The 22,334-nt window shown below is 36.2% G+C and overlaps 1 protein-coding gene across 11 annotated transcripts in view; it reads left to right on the plus strand.

Moving 5' to 3' along the window:
* The window catches only part of LOC106158642 (bromodomain adjacent to zinc finger domain protein 2B), a 59,731-nt gene that overhangs the window by 22,517 nt on the left and 14,880 nt on the right, over positions 1–22,334 (plus strand). For 3 of the 11 annotated variants that reach the window (XM_087016715.1, XM_087016716.1, XM_087016723.1), the window contains 21 exons: positions 3,203–3,346; positions 4,285–4,685; positions 4,846–4,947; positions 5,523–6,443; positions 6,678–6,806; positions 7,075–7,320; positions 7,757–7,910; positions 8,286–8,408; positions 8,787–8,850; positions 9,097–9,208; positions 9,596–9,703; positions 12,143–12,311; positions 12,706–12,798; positions 13,097–13,212; positions 14,420–14,485; positions 15,205–15,249; positions 17,564–17,605; positions 20,584–20,712; positions 20,978–21,055; positions 21,451–21,562; positions 21,977–22,116. In XM_087016715.1, the coding sequence (XP_086872841.1) occupies positions 3,203–3,346; positions 4,285–4,685; positions 4,846–4,947; positions 5,523–6,443; positions 6,678–6,806; positions 7,075–7,320; positions 7,757–7,910; positions 8,286–8,408; positions 8,787–8,850; positions 9,097–9,208; positions 9,596–9,703; positions 12,143–12,311; positions 12,706–12,798; positions 13,097–13,212; positions 14,420–14,485; positions 15,205–15,249; positions 17,564–17,605; positions 20,584–20,712; positions 20,978–21,055; positions 21,451–21,562; positions 21,977–22,116 (3,494 nt within the window). The remainder of the gene's footprint in view (positions 1–3,202; positions 3,347–4,284; positions 4,686–4,845; positions 4,948–5,522; positions 6,444–6,677; positions 6,807–7,074; positions 7,321–7,756; positions 7,911–8,285; positions 8,409–8,786; positions 8,851–9,096; positions 9,209–9,595; positions 9,704–12,142; positions 12,312–12,705; positions 12,799–13,096; positions 13,213–14,419; positions 14,486–15,204; positions 15,250–17,563; positions 17,606–20,583; positions 20,713–20,977; positions 21,056–21,450; positions 21,563–21,976; positions 22,117–22,334) is intronic. The other 8 variants (XM_087016717.1, XM_087016718.1, XM_087016719.1 and 5 more) reach the window with 8 other exon arrangements.

Consider the following 22,334-nt stretch of genomic DNA (forward strand, 5'->3'; position numbering starts at 1 on the left):
TTAAATGTTTTATAGAGATATAATTTTTATGACCCCAAATAATGTTGCTGACAGACTGGTACTTTCTCCCAACTGAACATATGGAATCGTTGCACTATCAGAATAGAAGAGAACCTGACTTACCCAGGTTTCTCATCTACCTTTATTTGGATTCTTAATAATTTGTAAATCCATTGGATGATTTCATTATCAAAGTTCACTCGAGTTGGTGAAAGGTGGGGAAAAATTGACATATATTAAGTTCAGTCAGCCATTTTTCTTTGCTGATAAGACTATAAGTAAATACTTTTTATTCTTTCTGTGCCCTGAAGATGTGTGAAATAACTGAAAGTGTTATGCTAAATAAGTCATTTCGGGCACTGATCAACAGAAATTCTTTTCAGGCACTTGTCTGTTTAACTTGCCTTCAAACAATATTTGGGATGTATTAATGGAATACTGCCAGTTCGGATAATAAACAGCTGATATAAATTATTTTTTGGTAGGAGTTAAGTCATACAAATTTTTCTGTAAAGTAACTGGGCAACGGCTTTACCGGTATCACCGACAAATGTTACAGGACCAGACATTTTCTTTTTTGGACACAAGTAGTTAACAGGATCACATGTTGTATCAGTCATAGGATATACAATGTGGAATGCATCAAAAACTTCCACACCAAGTTTCTTCATTTCTGTTCCCAGTATTTCATTGGTTGCTGATTTCATGAAATAATTGCTATCTTTTCTCCAACTTCCACCTGCCTGTATGTTAAGATAGATCAAGCGAAGTTTAGCCTGCTTGGGATTACTTCTTATGGCTCTAATGACATCAAAGATAATTCTGCTTTGATTTAAAATTAGCTGTCTTGCATTTCTTTCAGTCAGGTCCCATTGACCGAAACCTAGAACTATGACATCAGATGTGGACCATGTAGATCTTGACTTCAAGTGCTTTTGGAGATTTGCAGCAGCAACAAGTGGATTATTCCCCCACATTGCTGCAATGTTTTCATTGTAGAAAAATAGTGTATCTGTAGTGCCATAGAAGAGATGGGGATTTTTCATCTTGAGTAAATACATTAAATAATAACTTATCGCTCTTATGTGGGTGTCCCCAATGAAAGAAATGCTGGATTTATTTTTTTGACAACGTAGCAGTTGAGTTGGAGTCAAAAAAGGCAGTAAAAGGCCTGTTTGGGACCCCCATTGCCAGGTACCATTAACTTTCCACCAGCGTCCCTGGAGGTACTCTGTTATATCCCCACTATATGTGTCAGCTTTAATGTTCAGTCTCTCCTTGGATCTTGGGCATACATTGTTATACATACTTATTTTTTTCTTTAATCTTCCTGGCCATGGTATATTATATTTGTCATGGTGCCTATACCCCTCAAAGTTGACAAACTCCAAGAAGACAGTGATGTTGACACATGTATGTATTCTTGGGCAATGAGCAGCGTAGGTGCCATTGAAGTAGTCTTGGACAGGACACCACATCCTCTCTCCACCCATTATTGTGATTCTGAATCCACTTCCCCCAGTGGACAGTGTTTCTTGGCCATTGTGAACAAATTCAGTGATGTTCAAGATGACAGAATCTGGATTGGGTAGTTTTTGGATTAACTGCACTTGATGATGGTACTGCTTGGCATCAGACTTGTACTTGGAATAATCCAAAGGAGAAGTTGTTATATCTGGTTCTTTTGTGGAGTTTGTTATGGTCCAGTAATGGTAAAGTTGCAACATTTCTGTTGGACCAAAATGTATGTGCTCTTCAATTAATCTGTCCTCTGGTTCTTTAGAACTCATAGGCAGTTGTGTGGGCTCTTCAATTAATCTGTCCTCTGGTTCTTTAGAATTCATAGGCAGTTGTGTGGGCTGTTCAGTGAATCTGTCCTCTGGTTCTTTAGAATTCATAGGCAGTTGTGTGGGCTCTTCAGTGACTTTGTCCTCTGGTTCTTTAGAATTCATAGGCAGTTGTGTGGGGTCTTCAGTGAAACTGTCCTCTGGTTCTTTAAAATTAATAGGCAGTTGTGTGGGCTCTTCAGTGAAACTGTCCTCTGGCTTTTTAAAATCAATAGGTGGTTGTGTGGGCTCTTCAGTGAAACTGTCCTCTGGCTTTTTAAAATCAATAGGTGGTAAGGCTTTCTTTTGTTCTGTCAGGAACATCATCCATAATACAACTGCAACAATCATTAAAAGTTTGCAGTAAAAAATATATTGAAGTAACCTATGAGTACGCTGCTTTGCAATACGCATCTGGATATTTGTCTTCATTTTGCCATCAGATCCTTCACTATTGAAACCACTCTAAAATGTATTTGACTATGAATATTGTTTATTGCACAATATTCTTCTCATACTGTGTTACCAGTATCATATTATTTATTCAAGCTTCTGCTTCAAGGTTAGGATATCTGTCTTTTAGATCTTTATTGATATTTAATGCACTTACATATAGGTTTGTTAATTAGGCTATGATACTTAGATCTTGATGACTTCCTTGATTTGACAAAAAATGACAAAAGTAAAGTTTTGGACATACAATGTCAACAATCTTTTTTAGGAAAAGAATGAGGTTGAGATAGGATTTAAAAGGCAGTTTTTTACTGTACAAAAAAGGAGAGACTTTGAGTTTTAAGCAGCGTCCAATTGTATCTGATTGATAGGCAGTCCTTTTAAAAGGGAAAAAGGAAATGTTTGACCAAGTTGATATTTCTTTCTTATATACAACTGATGTATTTTGATCGAATAACTTGTAGAATTGCCAAATTTTGGAAAATGTTTGAATGTGTGCAATGGCTCCTTGCCTCTTTTGCGCTGCTCCGCAGTGCTCACTCTTGCATATCTGTCCTTTGCTTACAGGATGAAACTCCAAACTTATGTTTTCAAAGTAATGCGTGTTGATGTTTCACTCGATAACCAACATCCAGTGTGTGTGAGTTAGTTCTAGAGTCACTCTTAATAACTAGCTATTTACTGATAGTTTACTAGCCTCACTGCAGTATATTTTTCATTTGTGGTCCATGTGCTCAAAATGATCTTTGGCATGTTTTGGCAAAAACAAGGCAGACTTGGTGCAAAAACTCGATCTAGAAATCCTTTTGATTTTAAGTCTGTAATCCCAAATTGGATTTTTAAATAATGTGGTGTAAGCTTGATATGCTACAGTGAGACTAGGTTTGACGTGTTGCTTGCTAACTTTCACTTCTAACCACTAGGTGGCGCTGATTGGTGGCGTGCGGCATCTGAGCATGCTCGGAGGCTAGCCACGACCGCAGAACTGGAATATTACAGCGGGGCTCTCAGCAGCCCTCTGTCGCCCCACTTTGGAACTCTTTCAACCAGCAGTACAGCCGAGTCAAGTATGTGTCAAGTCATCTGATTGGTCAGTTAGTTATCAGATGGGTATAACAAATATCCTTATAGGTTGATGCAAATTTTTATTTCTGTCCTTTGTCAGGATATCATCAACAAAGTCAGTGGGTCATTTAAGTGGCACAGTAAGGGATTTTTAAGTATAAAGTTTCTTTTCGAAGTTATTTAAAAGCACAAAGAATGGCCAGTAGCTGATCCTTTTGCTAATCTGAAACATTTTGTATCTTGACTTCTTCCCAACACTGATGAAAAATTTTAATAAATAAATGAATTAATAAGTAAATTGATAACTGAAAATGGAAATAAAATACAAAAAGAATTAAGCAATCTTGAAAAGTCAGCAAACATTAATAGTTAGCCTACCTTTGAAATTGTCAAAAAAGAAGATAAAGGACCAGTTAAACATTTGTTCCAGGAAGAAATATATTTAATCAGTAAATGGAATTTATTCTTCAATCTTAGCAAAACAAATTTTAATGATTGGCCTACGTAAATTCAGACTGGGCTTTGCTTTTACCATTTTAATTTAAGCTCTGGCTTCAACGAAGGCTTTGTTTGAGCACTTCTTCTGCAGTGTTGCCCAGGTTACCCTCATCAAACGGCAAAGTTGCTGCTGATAGTTAGTCCAGGTTGACTTACTTAGTCCAGATTCTTTGTCACATAATTATTATTCCCATATTCACATCAGTAGTTTGCAGTTGACTATTGGACAGAAAGCTAAACTGGCTTATTGCTTTTTGCACAACTAATACACTGACAAAAAAATGTGTGCTGACGTGCGATGATTAGCATTTTAACTATATTTAGCATGCTTTTAACATTTTATACAAGTATGTAATATCTTGATAGATCTGACAAGAAGAAAAGTGTTGAACTTACCATTTTGGTTGCTTCCTGATGCATATTGTTTGCTATCTTCTTTCAGCAATGAATGGCATCTTTTCTGCTCCGCTGTTTCAACCCTACGTAACCACCACATCATCGACAACATCAGTGATGATTTCGCCGTCATCCACCTCATCTCCTGTCATGTCACCTGCCAAGTCGTCATTGTCATCATCGTCGTCATCATCGTCTTCATCGTCATCAGCATCCAAGTCAATGGTAACCACAGCAACAACACAAACCCCCACCACCTCCGTACTGACGACCTCTTCCTCCAGTACCAGCAGCGCAATCAGCACCTCCAGTTTTGGGAAAGGGCGTAAGAAGTCCACCAGCGGTCTGCCAATGACCTCACAAACACCTGTTATCATGACGATACCCAAACCTAAGCCTGCTCTTACCCCACCTAAACTCAACGCCGAGGAAGTCACCAAGAAAATGGTAAGGATGATATTTTTAATCAAATCATAAGTGTTCAACATGGTGATATATTATATGGTGATTTTATTGTTCTTTTTGTCAGGGTCAGTTGATTAATTTTTTTTACCTCATTGCTGAAAGATTCTGCTTTTTCTCACAAATTTGATTTTATTTTTTACAGAATCTGCCTTCTGCTTATGAGGAGGTTGCTCTAAATCTGTCCAAATCGGACAACAAGAGACGTCTTAGCTCCAGCACAGATAACCTGAAGTCTCCTTCCAAAGTAGGTTTTCAGCTGCTAAAATACAGATGAAAGGTCCCCAGTATTTATTCAGAAATCTGGATTTTTAGGTGTTGTATTTTTGCTCCCTGACACCTATTCAGTATATAGAGCTGCATGCATGTTTTTGATACTTGTATTTTGTCATGTTTTCAGTCCCATTTTCATTTCAAATTAAGTGAAAAGTGGTCAGACTTGACATGTTTAGATGTTTTACTTTTAGTCACACAAAAATGCTTATTTATTTGGCTGTAGATATGAAATAAATATTCAGTTGTTTAACATCAAATGATTTTGTCAAAAATATTAAGTCGAAATTTGTTGGTAGTTCAACAATGAGCTCATATATATATACATTTTTGACAATCACGATGGATGAATGACAGTACAATCTTATTTTTTGTAGAAGTAACACAGTTGAAAAATGGGTAAACGTGAATGATATTGGTTATAAATTGGGTGATGTTGTGAATGTAACAACAAACCATTGTATAGTTTATATGGTATCCCCTTGTCATAACACGCTGACTTGGTATGGGCAGATGTTATTTATAATCACTTCCCGGTTTAACTTTCAGAAGAGACACGACTCCGAGGAAGACACCTCTCACAAAAAACTGATCGCCGAGAAGTTGCAGCAGAAGATGAGAAAGCAGGCGTTGGCCCTGGGGAACATCGCTAAATCCCCGTCCACTCCGCACACCAAACCCTCCTGTGGCAGGAGGAAACAGTCCAGCACCTCTCCCATCACCACCACTTCTGCCACCGCCACCGCGGACTCTCCCGGTGCCAGACACACCATTACTACTAACCTCCTGGGAGGTGGGAAGTTCCCCACTTCTCCACTGTTCTCTAACCCAAGTCCATTTCTGGTGGGGGACAAGTCCCCTACATCCCCAGGGTTAAGCCCCCCGGGGTTAGGGATGTGGGGCAGAAGATTGTCGAGCAGCAGTGGTGGCAGCACCAACACAGAACAAGCTACCTTTGCTGCCACGGCCGCGGAAAAAGAAGAGCTCTCCTTTGCTAAGCTAGCAGCCAGCAGTGAGAAATCGTCCATCACCATGACAACGACTACAACTGATGCCACCGCATCCATGGCAACCAGTGCCACGCCAACCTCAACCTCAAAACCAAAGCAGCTACAAGGCGGGATGACTGCGGAAAAGATGGGACGTCTTTTCCCTGGCCTCATGGGACTCAAACAACCTGCTCTGCCTAGTGACACACCCTTAGTGATATCTACAGGTCCAACTTCACCTACGGCAACATCAGCCATTGCTGGGACAAAGACCAGTTCAACACTCGCCTCTCCACGGAGTCCAATAAGCCCTGGCTTAAGTATGGGGAAGGTGATTGGTGGGCCAACAACAGACAAACCAAGGGGAAGGGGCAGAAAATCATCCTCAGATGATCCCAGGGTTGGAGCACCTAAGGGAAGAGGCAGGGGGAAATCCACCAAAAGCCAGAAGGGGGCACCAGTGGAGGACGATGATGCAGTGGTAAGGTTTACTCACATTTGTTATTTTGCTATGCAAGTTGGGAGTAAATAGAAATATTCAAAAAGTTGAGCAATGGAATGAATTTAAGAAAATTAAAATATAATTTTTGAATGATTTGATATCTCTTTGTAATGCCATATAATGTAAGACTGGTAAGATATTGCATTTAAATTCTCGTTACTTTGTGTGTTGTACATTATGGAATTAGTGAAATTTTTTCCCTCCTTGAAACAGGAGCAAAAAAGGAAGCAAGAACTACTCAAGGCCAAGTTAGAGGCTGAGCTGAAGCAGCAGCAGTTACAGCTACGCCTACAGAGGAAGGCACAGGCTATGAAGGAGAAGGAAATAGCCATGAAAAGTCCGGTATGGTGCAAGAGAAATGAAAAATTAAATTTATTGAAAAATAAATAATTGTTCTTGTTTCAAAAGCCATGGGAAAATGCCTTTACCACATTTCATTTAAAGATTGAGGAAGTCATGCAATTCTTAGTAATTTTATATTATTGCTTTTGAATTATTTTATTATACATGTTTTGAATTTTGTAACTAAGCAAAGATAATTTATCTTTTAAATATTTTGTTTCTTATTATTTGTATTAAATAATTAAATTTTCCTTTTTTGAAATTGCAGGGCCAGCAAGCCCGCTCCCAAGACAAACTACAACAACAGAGACAAAAGTTATTACAAGAGCAACAAAGATTACAGCAGCAGCTGGATGAACAACAGCAGCATTTACAACAACAACGAGAACAATCCCAGCAGCAGCAACAGACTGAGCAGAAAGTACAGAAGAAAAAAAGACAAAGGAAAACGAAAGAGCAGAAGGCCGCTGCAGCTTCTACAATATCTAAACCCCAGGAGTCAAAATTAGCTCAGGTTGGGGTTCTTTACGAGGCATATTTGACATATTTGACTTTATATTGAAGACTTTATATTGTAGACTGAATTTCAAACAAGCCCCTAGTGTATGTATTGCACCAGTTTGAGAGATTGACAGCTTTATAGCCGGGTTACTTTTATCACCTTAATAGAGCCTTTCCCAGTCAAAATAGTGTAAAACATGAAGAGAAGGGGTTATGGTATGAAAAGGACGTAGATTTTTTTGACTTCAATATTTCAGGACACAAGGACTAGTTACGTGCTAATTCTGATAATTTAAATACCTTAACCAGGAAGGTGATCTTTCTTGTACATAATTGCTTTAAGCTGTCAGTCGAGCTTTGTCATGAGAAAGAGCCTCTGATAATGTGAAAGACATTTTGTCTTTAAAGGTGTCCCTGTTAATTAATTAATTGATTAATTTCTACTACAGGTGCTACTTAGTTCTGCTCTTATCAATGCTCCCGCAGGACAAGAGAATGGTGAAAAGCTAGTCGCCAAGTTTAAGACTATAAGCAAGAAGAAAACAAAGTCTGAAACCCAGCAAAGTTCAGAGGAAAGCAGCGCCAAAGGGGAGTCTGACTCAGGTATATAGGATTCTGCTTTTATTTTGAAGAATCTTGCAAGAAAAAATATACTACAGCTCAGAATTTATTTTCTCCTGCTACTTGACAAATCAGCATTAGTGAATGATAAAAAAAAAAAAAAAAACTCCATCTTGGTAAAGTTAAAACCCAAAAAGGGACAGTCAGTTATTCTCTTCAGCTTAGAGCGTCAGATTTGGAAATGTGGACTGATTTTTTCTTTGAATTGAGGACAAATCATATTTTGTATGTGATTTTCTGCCTATAAAGGGCCCCCTGACGCACAGTTTCAGAGCCCTCTCTTCCTTCATTTTTCAAACCACCCAAAGTCTTGTGTGTTAAGCCTTATTATGCTATGCTGTTGGTCCTATATGACAGGGTCAGGTGACAGCTCCTCCAGCAGTGACACTGACAACAAGTCGGGAGGAGACAGCTCGGCTCAGGACAGCGATGACTTGCCTCTCAAGGGATTGAAACGCCAAGCTGAGGAGGGTGAGACTGGTGAGTTAGCATGATGGGAATGTTTGGAGCATGATGGGAATGGTTTTAGGTGCTTGAACCTGAATATATTAGATGTACATAAGAAACAAGAATATAGCTGTGTACATTCCCGGTAGGCCTAACACTTATGAATTACTGACACTGTTTTCAAATTACTGCTAGTGAAATAAAATCCACACGACAAGAAATAAGCCAAATTAATTAGTTGGTCAGAAAAAGAAAAAATAATTAAAAAAGCTTTCAAACTGTATCCTCACATTTCTGGTTGTAAATTACACCTAATTTCCTTCTTCCCTTTGTGATGACATCAAAAATGAAACAAAAGGAAATAATGAAATGATACTCCCAGTTATGCGCTCAATTTGTTTGCTATTTCAGCCACCCCCCGGAAGAGACACAAAGTAACAGATGAGAGAGCACTGTTTATACCCATGGAAGAAGGGTAAGTTATTTAATTAAGGGAATTAAATAAAGTAATATTTTATTAAAATAAACTCTAATCTCAGGTGCATGGGAGTAGATAAAGAGATTTAGAGTACATTATGAATTCTCAAGACACTAGTGTAGTAACTGAAAGATCTTCTTTAATTTACCTTGCACCACTGCCAAACACCTTCAAAATCTTACTCTCTTGGTGAAGCTAAATTCTCCAGCACCTTGCTAAACTGGTTGTGATATTTTATTTCAGTTGGAAACGTCACACCCATGTGCGTACTCTGGGTCCCCGGGGTATCCTGGGAGAGGTGATATACCTGGCACCCTGCGGGAAGAGGCTCAAGACTTATCCAGACATCACCAGGGTGCGTTACCATGGAGATATACTCTGAGGCTGTGCTCATTCTTTTTTCACTTAGTCTTAATAGGAAAATGTTTTTTTGGAAAGCTGAACTTGTTCCTTAAGAGAATGTCTCTTTTAAAGCTGAAATTTTTATGAAAAGAAAGTCAGATTAAATTTGTTATAGCTTATGTAATGTTGTTCTGAAAGGAAATGTATGGATTTTTAAAAGCTAAAATTGTTTTGAATTTTTTTAATTTATGATATTTCTCAGTTTGCATCTCTGTAATATATCACTTGCATGGATGTTGTAAAAACTCGCAGAAGACATTTTTCTGATATTCTGAATTATTAAGATTTCATATCCCAAAAACTGACGATTAAACTCGTCATTTAATCCTTAATATTTCAGTACCTTGCCAGGAACAACATAACACACCTGACCAAGGACCACTTTACCTTCAGTACTAAGTTTAACATTGGAGTCTTCTACAGACAGAATCTAACAGGAAAACCTATGGTAAGATTACTTTACCTTCAGTACTAAGTTTAACATTGGAGTCTTCTACAGACAGAATCTAACAGGAAAACCTATGGTAAGATTACTTTACCTTCAATACTAAGTTTAACATTGGAGTCTTCTACAGACAGAATCTAACAGGAAAACCTATGGTAAGATTACTTTACCTTCAGTACTAAGTTTAACATTGGAGTCTTCTACAGACAGAATCTAACAGGAAAACCTATGGTAAGATTACTTTACCTTCAGTACTAAGTTTAACATTGGAGTCTTCTACAGACAGAACCTAACAGGAAAACCTATGGTAAGATTACTTTACCTTCAGTACTAAGTTTAACATTGGAGTCTTCTACAGACAGAATCTAACAGGAAAACCTATGGTAAGATTACTTTACCTTCAGTACTAAGTTTAACATTGGAGTCTTCTACAGACAGAATCTAACAGGAAAACCTATGGTAAGATTACTTTACCTTCAGTACTAAGTTTAACATTGGAGTCTACTACAGACAGAATCTAACAGGAAAACCTATGGTAAGATTACTTTACCTTCAGTACTAAGTTTAACATTGGAGTCTTCTACAGACAGAATCTAACAGGAAAACCTATGGTAAGATTACTTTACCTTCAGTACTAAGTTTAACATTGGAGTCTACTACAGACAGAATCTAACAGGAAAACCTATGGTAAGATTACTTTACCTTCAGTACTAAGTTTAACATAGGAGTCTTTACAGACAGAATCTAACAGGAAAACCTATGGTAAGATTACTTTACCTTCAGTACTAAGTTTAACATTGGAGTCTTCTACAGACAGAATCTAACAGGAAAACCTATGGTAAGATTACTTTACCTTCAGTACTAAGTTTAACATTGGAGTCTTCTACAGACAGAATCTAACAGGAAAACCTATGGTAAGATTACTTTACCTTCAGCACTAAGTTTAACATTGGAGTCTTCTACAGACAGAATCTAACAGGAAAACCTATGGTAAGATTACTTTACCTTCAGTACTAAGTTTAACATTGGAGTCTTCTACAGACAGAATCTAACAGGAAAACCTATGGTAAGATTACTTTACCTTCAGTACTAAGTTTAACATTGGAGTCTTCTACAGACAGAATCTAACAGGAAAACCTATGGTAAGATTACTTTACCTTCAGCACTAAGTTTAACATTGGAGTCTTCTACAGACAGAATCTAACAGGAAAACCTATGGTAAGATTACTTTACCTTCAGTACTAAGTTTAACATTGGAGTCTTCTACAGACAGAATCTAACAGGAAAACCTATGGTAAGATTACTTTACCTTCAGTACTAAGTTTAACATTGGAGTCTTCTACAGACAGAATCTAACAGGAAAACCTATGGTAAGATTACTTTACCTTCAGCACTAAGTTTAACATTGGAGTCTTCTACAGACAGAATCTAACAGGAAAACCTATGGTAAGATTACTTTACCTTCAGTACTAAGTTTAACATTGGAGTCTTCTACAGACAGAATCTAACAGGAAAACCTATGGTAAGATTACTTTACCTTCAGTACTAAGTTTAACATTGGAGTCTTCTACAGACAGAATCTAACAGGAAAACCTATGGTAAGATTACTTTACCTTCAGCACTAAGTTTAACTTTGGAGTCTTCTACAGACAGAATCTAACAGGAAAACCTATGGTAAGATTACTTTACCTTCAGCACTAAGTTTAACATTGGAGTCTTCTACAGACAGAACCTAACAGGAAAACTTATGGTAAGATTACTTTACCTTCAGTACTAAGTTTAACATAGGAGTCTTCTACAGACAGAATCTAACAGGAAAACCTATGGTAAGATTACTTTACCTTCAGTACTAAGTTTAACATTGGAGTCTTCTACAGACAGAATCTAACAGGAAAACCTATGGTAAGATTACTTTACCTTCAGTACTAAGTTTAACATTGGAGTCTTCTACAGACAGAATCTAACAGGAAAACTTATGGTAAGATTACTTTACCTTCAGTACTAAGTTTAACATTGGAGTCTTCTACAGACAGAATCTAACAGGAAAACTTATGGTAAGATTACTTTACCTTCAGTACTAAGTTTAACATAGGAGTCTACTACAGACAGAACCTATCAGGAAAACCTATGGTAAAATTGGGGTTCACCAACTTATATTTCTTGTTACAGTTACCTTAAATTTTAAAAATGGAAAGATGATAACTTATGAGTACCCATTAAAAAATTTGTTTATTCCTAATTCATCTTAAAAATGTTACTGTGAAATTGATCCCAGGCCCCTGTAAAATGTTCTTATAAACAGAAAAATAAATAATAAAACTAAAGTATTAAATAGAAAATGAATTTATAGATAACAGAATAAATATATACGTCAATCAATAAAAAAATGAATAATTCAATGAAAAGGATATTTCATGTTCGCTAAATAATAAATAATTCTAGGAGTCGCAGGAAATGCCTGAGGAAGAGGTGCACAGCCTTTACACCACCATTGAGTCTCGTCGTGCCAAGAGAATGTCAGGTCCACAGCGAAGACTCCAGATGAAGAAGATCAAACAGCTGACCAAGAAAGCCATGGAGATGAAACAGAAAAGACAGGCGGAACAGCAGGGTAAGGAGGCCCAGGGTCTGTGAGTTTATTTTTAACTGAAAAAAATGAGGGCTAAAATATTTATCAACATTTGTTTAATGAAATTAAGTTGATGTACATATGGTTAAAATATTATGTGAATTTAAATTCCCATCTTAAGAAATGTAGACCTAGCAATTATTGATCAATCCTCCCTTTATTTCTTGTGGAATTATGTTTCATTAATTGCTATGAATGAAAATGAATATAAAATATTTGTAAAATATAAAAAGTGCTCAAGTTGGTGTCACATATTGGAAACTGTTCAGAAACAACCACCTGTGTTACCTGTGTGATAATTGGTTCCACTGTAGACTTTTGCCACAGCATGTAATGTATATAAAAATTTATTGAGACGATTCATTTTCACTGTCAGAAATGGCACAGAGACTAGAAGACATTACCAAGAAGAGGAAGGCAGAGAAACAAACTCTGAAAGAAGCTGCATCCAAGGCCAAACAATTCAGAGGTACGATGGCCATCTAAAATGTTGGCCATTTTAATGATCATTTTCATTGACTGAGCATTACATTGATGCATAAAAGAAGGTTTATTCATAACCATAATCTTTTTAACCACTATTTCTCTGAAGGTCCGATTAATATAGAAAAATTAAATGTTTTGTTACTGTGTATTATGCATTTTATTTATTCTTAGTGCAGTGAAGTATGTGGCATATTGGGGGTTGCTTAGAACGACACAAATAAAGCACTATAATAAATTGTATATTTATTTATATATAAATAAATAAAATTTGTCCACTTCAGATGAGGAAAGAAGAAAACAGAAGGAACAGATGAAGTTGTTGAAACAGCAGGAAAAATTGCAGAGGCAAGAGCAGCTGAGGATGGAGAGAGAGATGAGAGCTCAGCATGTGGTGGAGGTAAGAGAACATTATGGGATATAATTTCATTATGGGATGAAATTTCATTTAATTTATGGGATGTCTGTAGTGACATCAAATGTTGTTTCAAAATCTGAAATTATTGAGCAGATAAAGAATTTTGATAAATTAATTTTTGCAAGCTCTGTTTGCTTATATTTTTGAAAACTGCATCTGTCTTTTGATATCCTCTAATCTGGTATAAAGATTTCCTTTCATAGCAGATTTTTCTTTTTCTTGTTGCCTTGATGATTAAGCCAGCATGTGGTTTACATGTGCCAAGATATCTTATTTCTGCCATATAGTTTTAACTCTGAAAGCATGTGGGACTTAGAAACCACATTATCTTCTTATCCATATATTAGAGATAATACACATTGATATCATGCTGTTTGATATTACTCGCAACATATTGTACTGCTTTGATATTGCTTTCTCTCATGTTTGTCAACAAAGTATTTGTGCTTGTATGGTAGATATTTGCATGGCAATTTCTTTAAATTTGTATCTTTGTCTGGTAAACTACAGGATTGGGAGTGTTTGATGGTGCAACAGAATTGCCTCCTTTTGATTTGGTAAAAAAATAAATGAATAGAATTAATGAAATAAAAAAGGAGGAATTCATCTGGGTTTTCTGGAAGTATTGTCTTCTTTTCTAACCATCTTCTCCCTGTATTTTACCAATAAAATCATACAAATTTGTAACCTATAATACCAGTTAATTATTATAAATGAAAATTATTTGTTATTTGTTGCTGACATAGAGAAATGTGAAATATTCTACTTTACATAAAGAAAAAGAAAAACCATAACAGTATTCTTTCTGTTTTCATGTTAAAGCACCTCAGCTTGTTGCATATCAAATGTTTTTTGCTATGGTTCATCCTAGCTTTTAAGACAAATCAGATTTTTGGAAAAAATAATGTAATAGGCAAAGAGGCATAATATTATCTAAACAATTAATGGTTCACATTATTGCCAAAAAAAAAAAATAATAATAATAAAATAAAAAAATGGATAAGATGAAATTATGCTGGTATTTTTTTATCTATATAAATTGCACCATTCGTGTTCAGTGCTATGAAAGAATCATGGCAGAAAACTTGACGTGCAAGGATTGTTTCCCCCTCCATATACACACACACACACACACAAGTGGCTGTTCCACTCGTTCGTATAATGCATGTTTGCTTTGCATGCTATCCAGGCACGGAAGCGTAGGAAAGAGGAGCTCCAGTCCCAAAGGTTTGCGGAGACGCTGCGAAAAGCCAAGGTATGCATGTCTTTGGGCTCGTGTCGTGTCGTACTCGTACGTGTGTATATCGCAGTGTTACTATAATTAGGCATACATCAGTGTTTGGCAGTATATAATGATGTGTGTTACAAAACAAAGTGGTCCTTACTGAGGAGAGAATACATAACTGCAATGTGGAAATGATGTGAAAAAGAGGACCGTATAGATGTAGATTTATACATTCCATCCTCCTTATGAGTGTTACACTTGGGATTGAGCATGTGATGTAACATGTAGCTTGTGATCCCTCAGACCATTCCCTCCCCTCTCCCCCGGCATGTACCCTTGTATGATAATTACTGACTAAATGCAAACAGAATGGAATAAATAATATTCTCCAAAACAACCCTTTGTGAATAAAGCAAATGTTGATTCAAAAGTTCTGAAAAGTGAGTAGCTTCATGGCAAAGAGTGCATTTGGGCCAGATCTCTGAAAACGATAATTATTTTTATCAAGACTAGTTTGAGTGAGGAGTTTGCCATTGTCCAGACCCTTTGTGAATAAAGCAAATGTTGATTCAAAAGTTCTGAAAAGTGAGTAGCTTAATGGCAAAAAGCGCATTTAGGCCAGATCTCTGAAAACAATAATTATTTTTATCAAGACTAGTTTGAGTGAGGAGTTTGCCATTGTCCAGTAATTACCCATACACGTGTCTATGTACTGAAGGTCTTCATAGCTGATAACAATTCTCTTGTAGGAGCGAGAACTGAAAAGACAGCAGGCTGTTCTTCTTAAAGAACAGGTGGGTCAAGGTGGTTTTTATCTTTGACAAAAATGTAAAACCATTTGTTTTGTCCACCTGCACCCCCTCTACCCCAATCCAACCCACCCTTCTGAAAATTCTTATAATTATTGTGTCATATTAACTGAAGGTTGGTCTTGAAATATATTTGCACTTTATTTGGCATCTTATCCTTTATGCAGTAATACAGAAGACATGTGGGCAATGACATACCCAATTATGCAAGTTTGTGGCCTCAGAGCCATTTTTCGCGACTACAAGAAGTGAATGATTTGCCAATAGTATGTTTGATAGAAAAGTTGGTCCAAGAAGTGGGGGTAGTTAAAATGAATGGTTTTACAGTCTGAAAGCTCTCTTTGAAGACAGATCCAAAAACAATATTTTTTACATAATAAAAACACTGTTCTTTTCTGGTTGTTTCACACAAAATTAAGAAATTATACCCTTTGGATCTGTCTTTTCTCTAATCCATTCTTACAGTCCAAAGTTTCAGAGCAATATTCCTTTAATATTCAACAAGAGGATGGCATAATTTCATGTGGAGTGAGTAAACAGTTCACATTTGATTCCAGAATAAACTGCAATAACAGTGATGGCACCTATAATTATTGTATTCTTTTGGAGATTTTGCTCTGAAACTTATCAACTGTGACCAGTGCGTAATGTAGTTGTTGTGTCAGCTCTCCAGTGTGCAGGTTGTCCATTGTGTTTCTTTTTAGTCATTTAAACTGATGTCATTTATAGATGGTTGCTTATCACTATGTAGGTGATTTTACACAAGAAAAATAAATGAAGGGGTTTTTGAAAGGTAACAAATTTAAAGACCTCACATCAGTTTGAAAGTGACAAAATCATTATAGAACAACCTGCCTAAATTGCAGTGTAAATCTACCATATGAATTAGGTTTTTAGGCATGCTTTTCACTTTGTGTGCTCGTGGAGTTTCACCACCATATGTCGTTGCTGTGTGTTGCTGTTTGTGTTTTTTTTTTTTTCAAATTTTATATGGGTAAAGTTGGGGGAAGGGGGGAGGGGAGACATGAAACCAAATAATATTGTGCATTGTGATCTATATATTAATCTATCTTGAAATGAAATTCCATTGTCTATATTTATTTATTTATTTATTTATTTATTTATTTATTTATTTATTTATTTATTTATTTATTTATTTATTCATTCCTTAATTTTGTATGCCTATAAATATGCGATTGTCTTTGTTTGGTTCAAATCTTCAATTAAATTAAAAAAAAAATGAATCTTTGAATCATGGGCGTTTGGTCTCCCCTAAATTGCTAAACTGTTTCTTTGAGTTCCCTTCCACAAATAAATTTCTACCAATTCTACATAGCACAAGTTTATATCTCCTGGTATATTTGATTTTGAAACATTTATTTATTAACTGTTAAATGTGATCTTGCATGCAATGGATGTTAGCATGAAGCTTTCACAAGTCAGGAGTACATAGCTTTCACTTGTTTCTGAAACCTACCCTTTGTTAGCTTGTCAACTGTTTGTTCGACCAAGCTTCAATGGAGTGAGTCAAAAAAAAAAAAATATTCTGCACCAGAAAGCATGCTAATTATTATGTCCTAATAATGAGAAAAAAATCCTGAAATATCTCGCTGCTTATTAATGCCATTTATGAATATCATAGGATCACATTCCTTCTTCCACATGCAAAAGATTTTGGATGCACTAAAAGAGGGTGAAATATATCAGGGGCGGATTTAGGCCGTCTTCTGGGTCTTCCGGAAGACGGTCAGATTTTCAAGTTTACATTGACGGGTATCTAATTTTTTCTGTCGGAAGACGGTCAAAAAATGGAGGATGGATCAACAAATATAATATGGAAGACTGTCAGAAAATATCTCTGGATCCGCCCCTGTATATGGATAAAAATTTGTTAAATTCTCGGGCTTCTTATAAAGTGTGACTTTCGGTTACAGAAGAGAAGTTTTATTTTTCTCTTACGTAAATTAGGAAGTTGGTGGATTTTTAAGAAGTTGAGTCTGAATCATGTTGAATGTACCTCCTAATTCCTACTACGATGTCCTCACTAGTCTGTCTCAATATTTGTTGCCTGTCTGTTCCAAAGAGAAGTCTTGATTTCAGGATTTACCTATTTTGTCAACAAATATTTCATTTTCTCTGTCAGTTGTTTGTGCATTTTTGAATGTTCTGTGTTGTGGTGTAGTTCTTTTATTCTTGGCCTGTGATGGGAAGAATTCTTGGCAAGATTCCGTCATAACATTCACTGTTTTTTTCTTCTTCTCTTTTTTTTTTTTCAATGCAACTTCATCATCACCCTTAGGAAAGGGAACGGCAACAACACATGATGTTTGTACTTAATTTGGTAGGTGGTTATCATAGCATGCTAGGATGTAGATCTATCTATCTATTTATTTATCCAACATATATATATATATATAGTTTTGTATGCATTATCTGTTATATTACTCTGGAACATTACTCACACACCCAAATGCAGAGTCTGTCCCTCTAGACTAGGATCCAAAATATTATTTTGGATCCTAGCTCTAGAGAAATGCCCTCTGGGATATTCTCCCTCAAAAAATGGACATATTTTGACATTAGTTCTTCAGATATATGATAATCTTCCAGGCAGTCCACTTATTAAACTGCCCTGCACATCCATACCCCCCTTAGAGACACGTGCCCCCTTGGGTCACTTCTGTCACGGAAATGGTCTTCCCATTGTGATGTGGGGTGTGGGGTCACTGGAGGTGGGGGTGAAGCAGGGCACCAGGGAAGTCAATGAGGCTGGTGTTATGTGGGAAATCTGTAACAAATCCTTCTTCCAAGCTGAATAAATCCTTTTCTTCTAACCAGATGTATGCTGATTAGTTATAGCATACTTAAGACTGATATATACTGGAACTATATTGAATTTACTAAATGTTATATATGCTTGGCCTGTTTTTGATTTCCCACTTTTAGTATTTACAAAGGGATTTTTTTAAAATTCCACTTGTAAAGCAACAGCATTGTCAACCTGTTGATGAACTTATGCATGCATTTTTCCGTGCTGTGAAATCTTTTCTTTCGACTTTCCAATTGTTAGGTTTAGTAAAAAAAAAAGGGGGAGGGTGTGATGGTGATGGCTCTCAATGCTACCATCAGGAACAGGTAATGTTTGAAGTTCCTATATTGAGGTGAATGAACCAAGAAGAAAGTATGCCCCAAAATATTTTTCTTTCAATTTTTCTGATAATTTTTAAGAGAGAAAGAGAGAGAAAGAGAGAGAGAGAGGAAAGAGAAAGTCTAAGAATAGGAAAGGCAGCTGTTTATTTTTGTGGAAATAGAATTGAGAGGATGAGAAGCATGGCGGAGTGTAAAGGACACCACAAAAGAGATATATTGGTGACTGGCATGCGCAACATCTGAATAACAGTTACTGTAAAAATGTAATCATGAAATAAAGGGGGTGAGGAGGAAAAAAAATTGCCCATGATTCGGATGCTACATTGTCTTATTTCTGTTCATCTGTATGGTAGTTCTTGACTTTTTATTGCCACATTTTGGAATTAAAAAATCCCCACTGAGTATCCACTAAAATTGCTAAACATAGCATTAATTGATGTAATCGATGTTTTTTGACCAATCAGAGTTGAGTAAACATACCATCAATCACTCAACTGATCAATCAGATTCAAGAAAACATAATCATATAACCAACCAATCACAGTAAATGGGTATCTAAGTACATTATCATAAAGCATGATAAGTCCCCAGGGCCGGAAGCATTATTAGGAGCTTTTTATGTTTGCATGGCAAGGTGATGGCTGAAAGTTGCACCATTCGTGTGTATTCCATTCTATGTTATTCCTGTTGTTTTAATCATGTTTGTTTCTATTATCACTTACTATTCTGTTTCACTTGGGTATATTGTGTTTACAATTGGAAGACTTATTTTGTCAGACATTCTGCTGGCTGTTTCTGTGTTCTGATGTTTGATTTGTCTGTTTTACCCCCTTTGCTGCTCAGGAAGTAGAGAGGCAGCTGTATGCTAACATGGTACTCACCTTGGTATGTAACTTTACCTCTTAATTTACATGCATTCAGACCAAAAATTGCTCAACTGATGGCATTATATTTATTTTCCCAAGACAGCATTGGGGAGAGGGATTTGGGGGGGGGGGGGGGGTAGGATTGTCAAAATGATATGCATGGTCTCCTGGTGATGTCATTTTGGCTATTTCTGGTTTGAGTTGGCAAGGTTTGTACACACTTTTATATCTCGCTAACACGTCCTGAGTTTGACATTTCTGATGGCAGAACTTTGGTACACATTGTCATTATAAGATTAGACTGCCCCTCATAGCTATAACATGTCAGAGAGCCAAGAGCAGGATTGTGAAACTCAGGGTTCTATTATATCACTGTTGCTTTTATGAATTAGATATTTTCAGCCCTTTTCAAATTGTTTATAATTTTTTTTGCCAATGACATAAATTTTGAATAAATGCTGTTTTGTATGTCAGTTTGGAAGACAGGAAAGAGAGAGAGAGAGTAGATCTCTTCATACTTTATAAACCAAGTACTGTGTATATTAATCCATCTTAGTCTTCATTTTTCACCTTTGTATTTGAGTAGATTGTTTAAGCTTCTGTCACTGAGGTACCATGTCTCCATCAGGACTTTCAGGAAATTTTATAGAACTCAGTTTTATTGAAATTACAGCCTGAATGTACCAAAAAGAAAAAAAAAACTTCCCTAAACTAACATTACACCTCTCCCTGATTAAAAATTAAAATCACTTGAAGTTAATATACAGAAAGATCTATGTAGCTTTATTATCAAAGTGATTAGTTCATGAAGAAAGAAGAATTTATTTGCCTTCCCCCACCAACATTTTCTTAGGCTTTCCAGAGTTAGTTAGATATTTTTGTATATTTAAAATTATTAAAATTTTAAAAATATTATTGAAATGGAAAATCAGGAAGATAATGTATGTGAAGCCTTTGTGCTGCAGTGTCAAATTAAAAATTTTAAATAATAATTTTTGGTATGTGAAAACTCTTAGAATATTGTTTTCTTAACATCACACATGTGGCTTCATAGATGAGAAAAAGTGCACTTGTGACTTGAAAAGAGCTTGGATATATATGTATGTGCGTATGTGTAAGTGCAAGCACAAATGTGTATAAAAAGCCCAGTGCGAATCCTTAACTCCTTAATGCAGTTTTTCAAGTGAATTGTCATCAGTGCTGCAGTTAGTGATTCAGAAGTAAATTAAAGTAACTTGATAATATGTACTGCAATGTTTAATCCTTTAATATCATGTTATTCACAATGATGTTGTCATTGCAGGAGAGAGAGCGACGGCGTCAGCACATGATGTTGGTCAAAGCCTTGGAGAACCGGCGGAAACTGGAGGAGAAGGAGAGACTGAAGGAGGAGAAGAAAGCCGAGAAAAGGCTGACCAAGCAGAGGAAGCTGGTAAGATGGGTGCTTAGTGCTTGGAAATATTATTTCAGACTCCCTTGAGGAAGACATAATTTAATTTTTATAAAATTTTCACCTCTAAAATAACTTGATATGTATTGATTTCTTGAAGAAGTCAAAATTCTTCCCAGCTTTTAGGTCAAGAACAAACCATGCATCAGAGACGAAATATTTGTCTCACTTGTACATTTGAGGTTTTGTATTTGTTGATAGAATATATGCAGAATAAAGGAAGTATAATTGTTCTGTACATCTTCAGGAACAGAAGAGGTTAGAAATCCAAATGGCCAAAGAACTGAAGAAACCAGTTGAAGACATGCAGCTGATGGATGCCAAGGTAATAAAATTATTTTTTAAATTAAAACAAAAAAATCTGTGTATTTTATTTGGTTAAGAGGACATTGCTTCTGAATTCCAGTTATTTTATATTCATATGTAACAGGTGCCATGGTAATATTTTCAATCATTATGTAAGTTATCCCCTATAGTAACAAATAGCCCATTTATTGTCTTTAACTTATTATTATATGTTTTTCATTGATTTGAGCAGTCAGTAGTTTTACATGTGTAGCATTTTTTGTGTGCTTTATGTAGCATGAGTGTATTTTTCCACAATTTTATCTGTATAGTAGCTGTCGGTGACTCACATGAAATAATGATAAATATGTTTCAGTCAATAACAACTCTAATTTTATCTTATTTAGTTAAAGTGCCTGTTATATTTTATTCCAGCCTCTCCCCACCCTGAACAGAATCCCTGGAGTCAAGTTACCAGGGCCGGCCTTTGCAGACTGCCTCATGGTTGTGGAGTTCCTGCACAATTTTGGCAATGCTCTAGGATTGGGTGTGTATTGAGTATAAAACTACAGCAGTGACATCTATTTTATTGTCTTTGAGAAATTTGAAGATGTTTTATTTCTTGTTTCTCTCCCTTAGTAACGTTTTCAAGAATAAATATGGCTAGAGTACATTGTGTTATATAACTTATGTGCTGTACTGAAAAATGTATTTGTAGGTGACAGTAATGAGTGGATATTTGAACAGTTTAGAAATAATAACTGGCAACCTCGTTACCACATTTAAATTAATGTCAAAAATACCAAACTGCAACGGGGAAAAGAAGCAGTTGTTTACTTCATTTTAGTGGACTTCAGTGAATTTGTCCATCATCTTATAAAATATTCATCCTTTAAGTTTTATGTGACTTTCAGTCTATAGTATTTTTGTGTAACTTGACACTGTATGTGATACATTTCAGACAAGGACTCCATCCCATCCCTGAACACAATCCAAATGGGGATGTTAAATGATGAAGAGGAGCTGGAAGAAGTGCTCTCCCTCATGACTCACCTGCTCAAGTTTGCTCTGGATGACCCAGGAGTGCCCAACCCCAAGGAGGTACTAGGATGATGAAAATTAAAGATGTTACAATGATATCATTAAATTTACTTATGATTGTTACTCCATGAGTAAGTCTCGTGCTGTGTCACTGCATGAGTAGTTCTCGTTCGCGCTCTCGCTCTAGTCTCGTGAGCCACATTCAAGAGTGGCAGTAGTCAGTGCATGAATAGCCAGTGGATGGTGTGGTCAGTGTAAATAGAGTTGTCTCTTTATCA

This window comes from Lingula anatina, chromosome 7, assembly GCF_051362555.1.
Source record: "Lingula anatina isolate TDL-2025a chromosome 7, LinAna3.0, whole genome shotgun sequence".
NCBI classification, from domain to species: Eukaryota; Metazoa; Brachiopoda; class Lingulata; order Lingulida; family Lingulidae; genus Lingula; species Lingula anatina.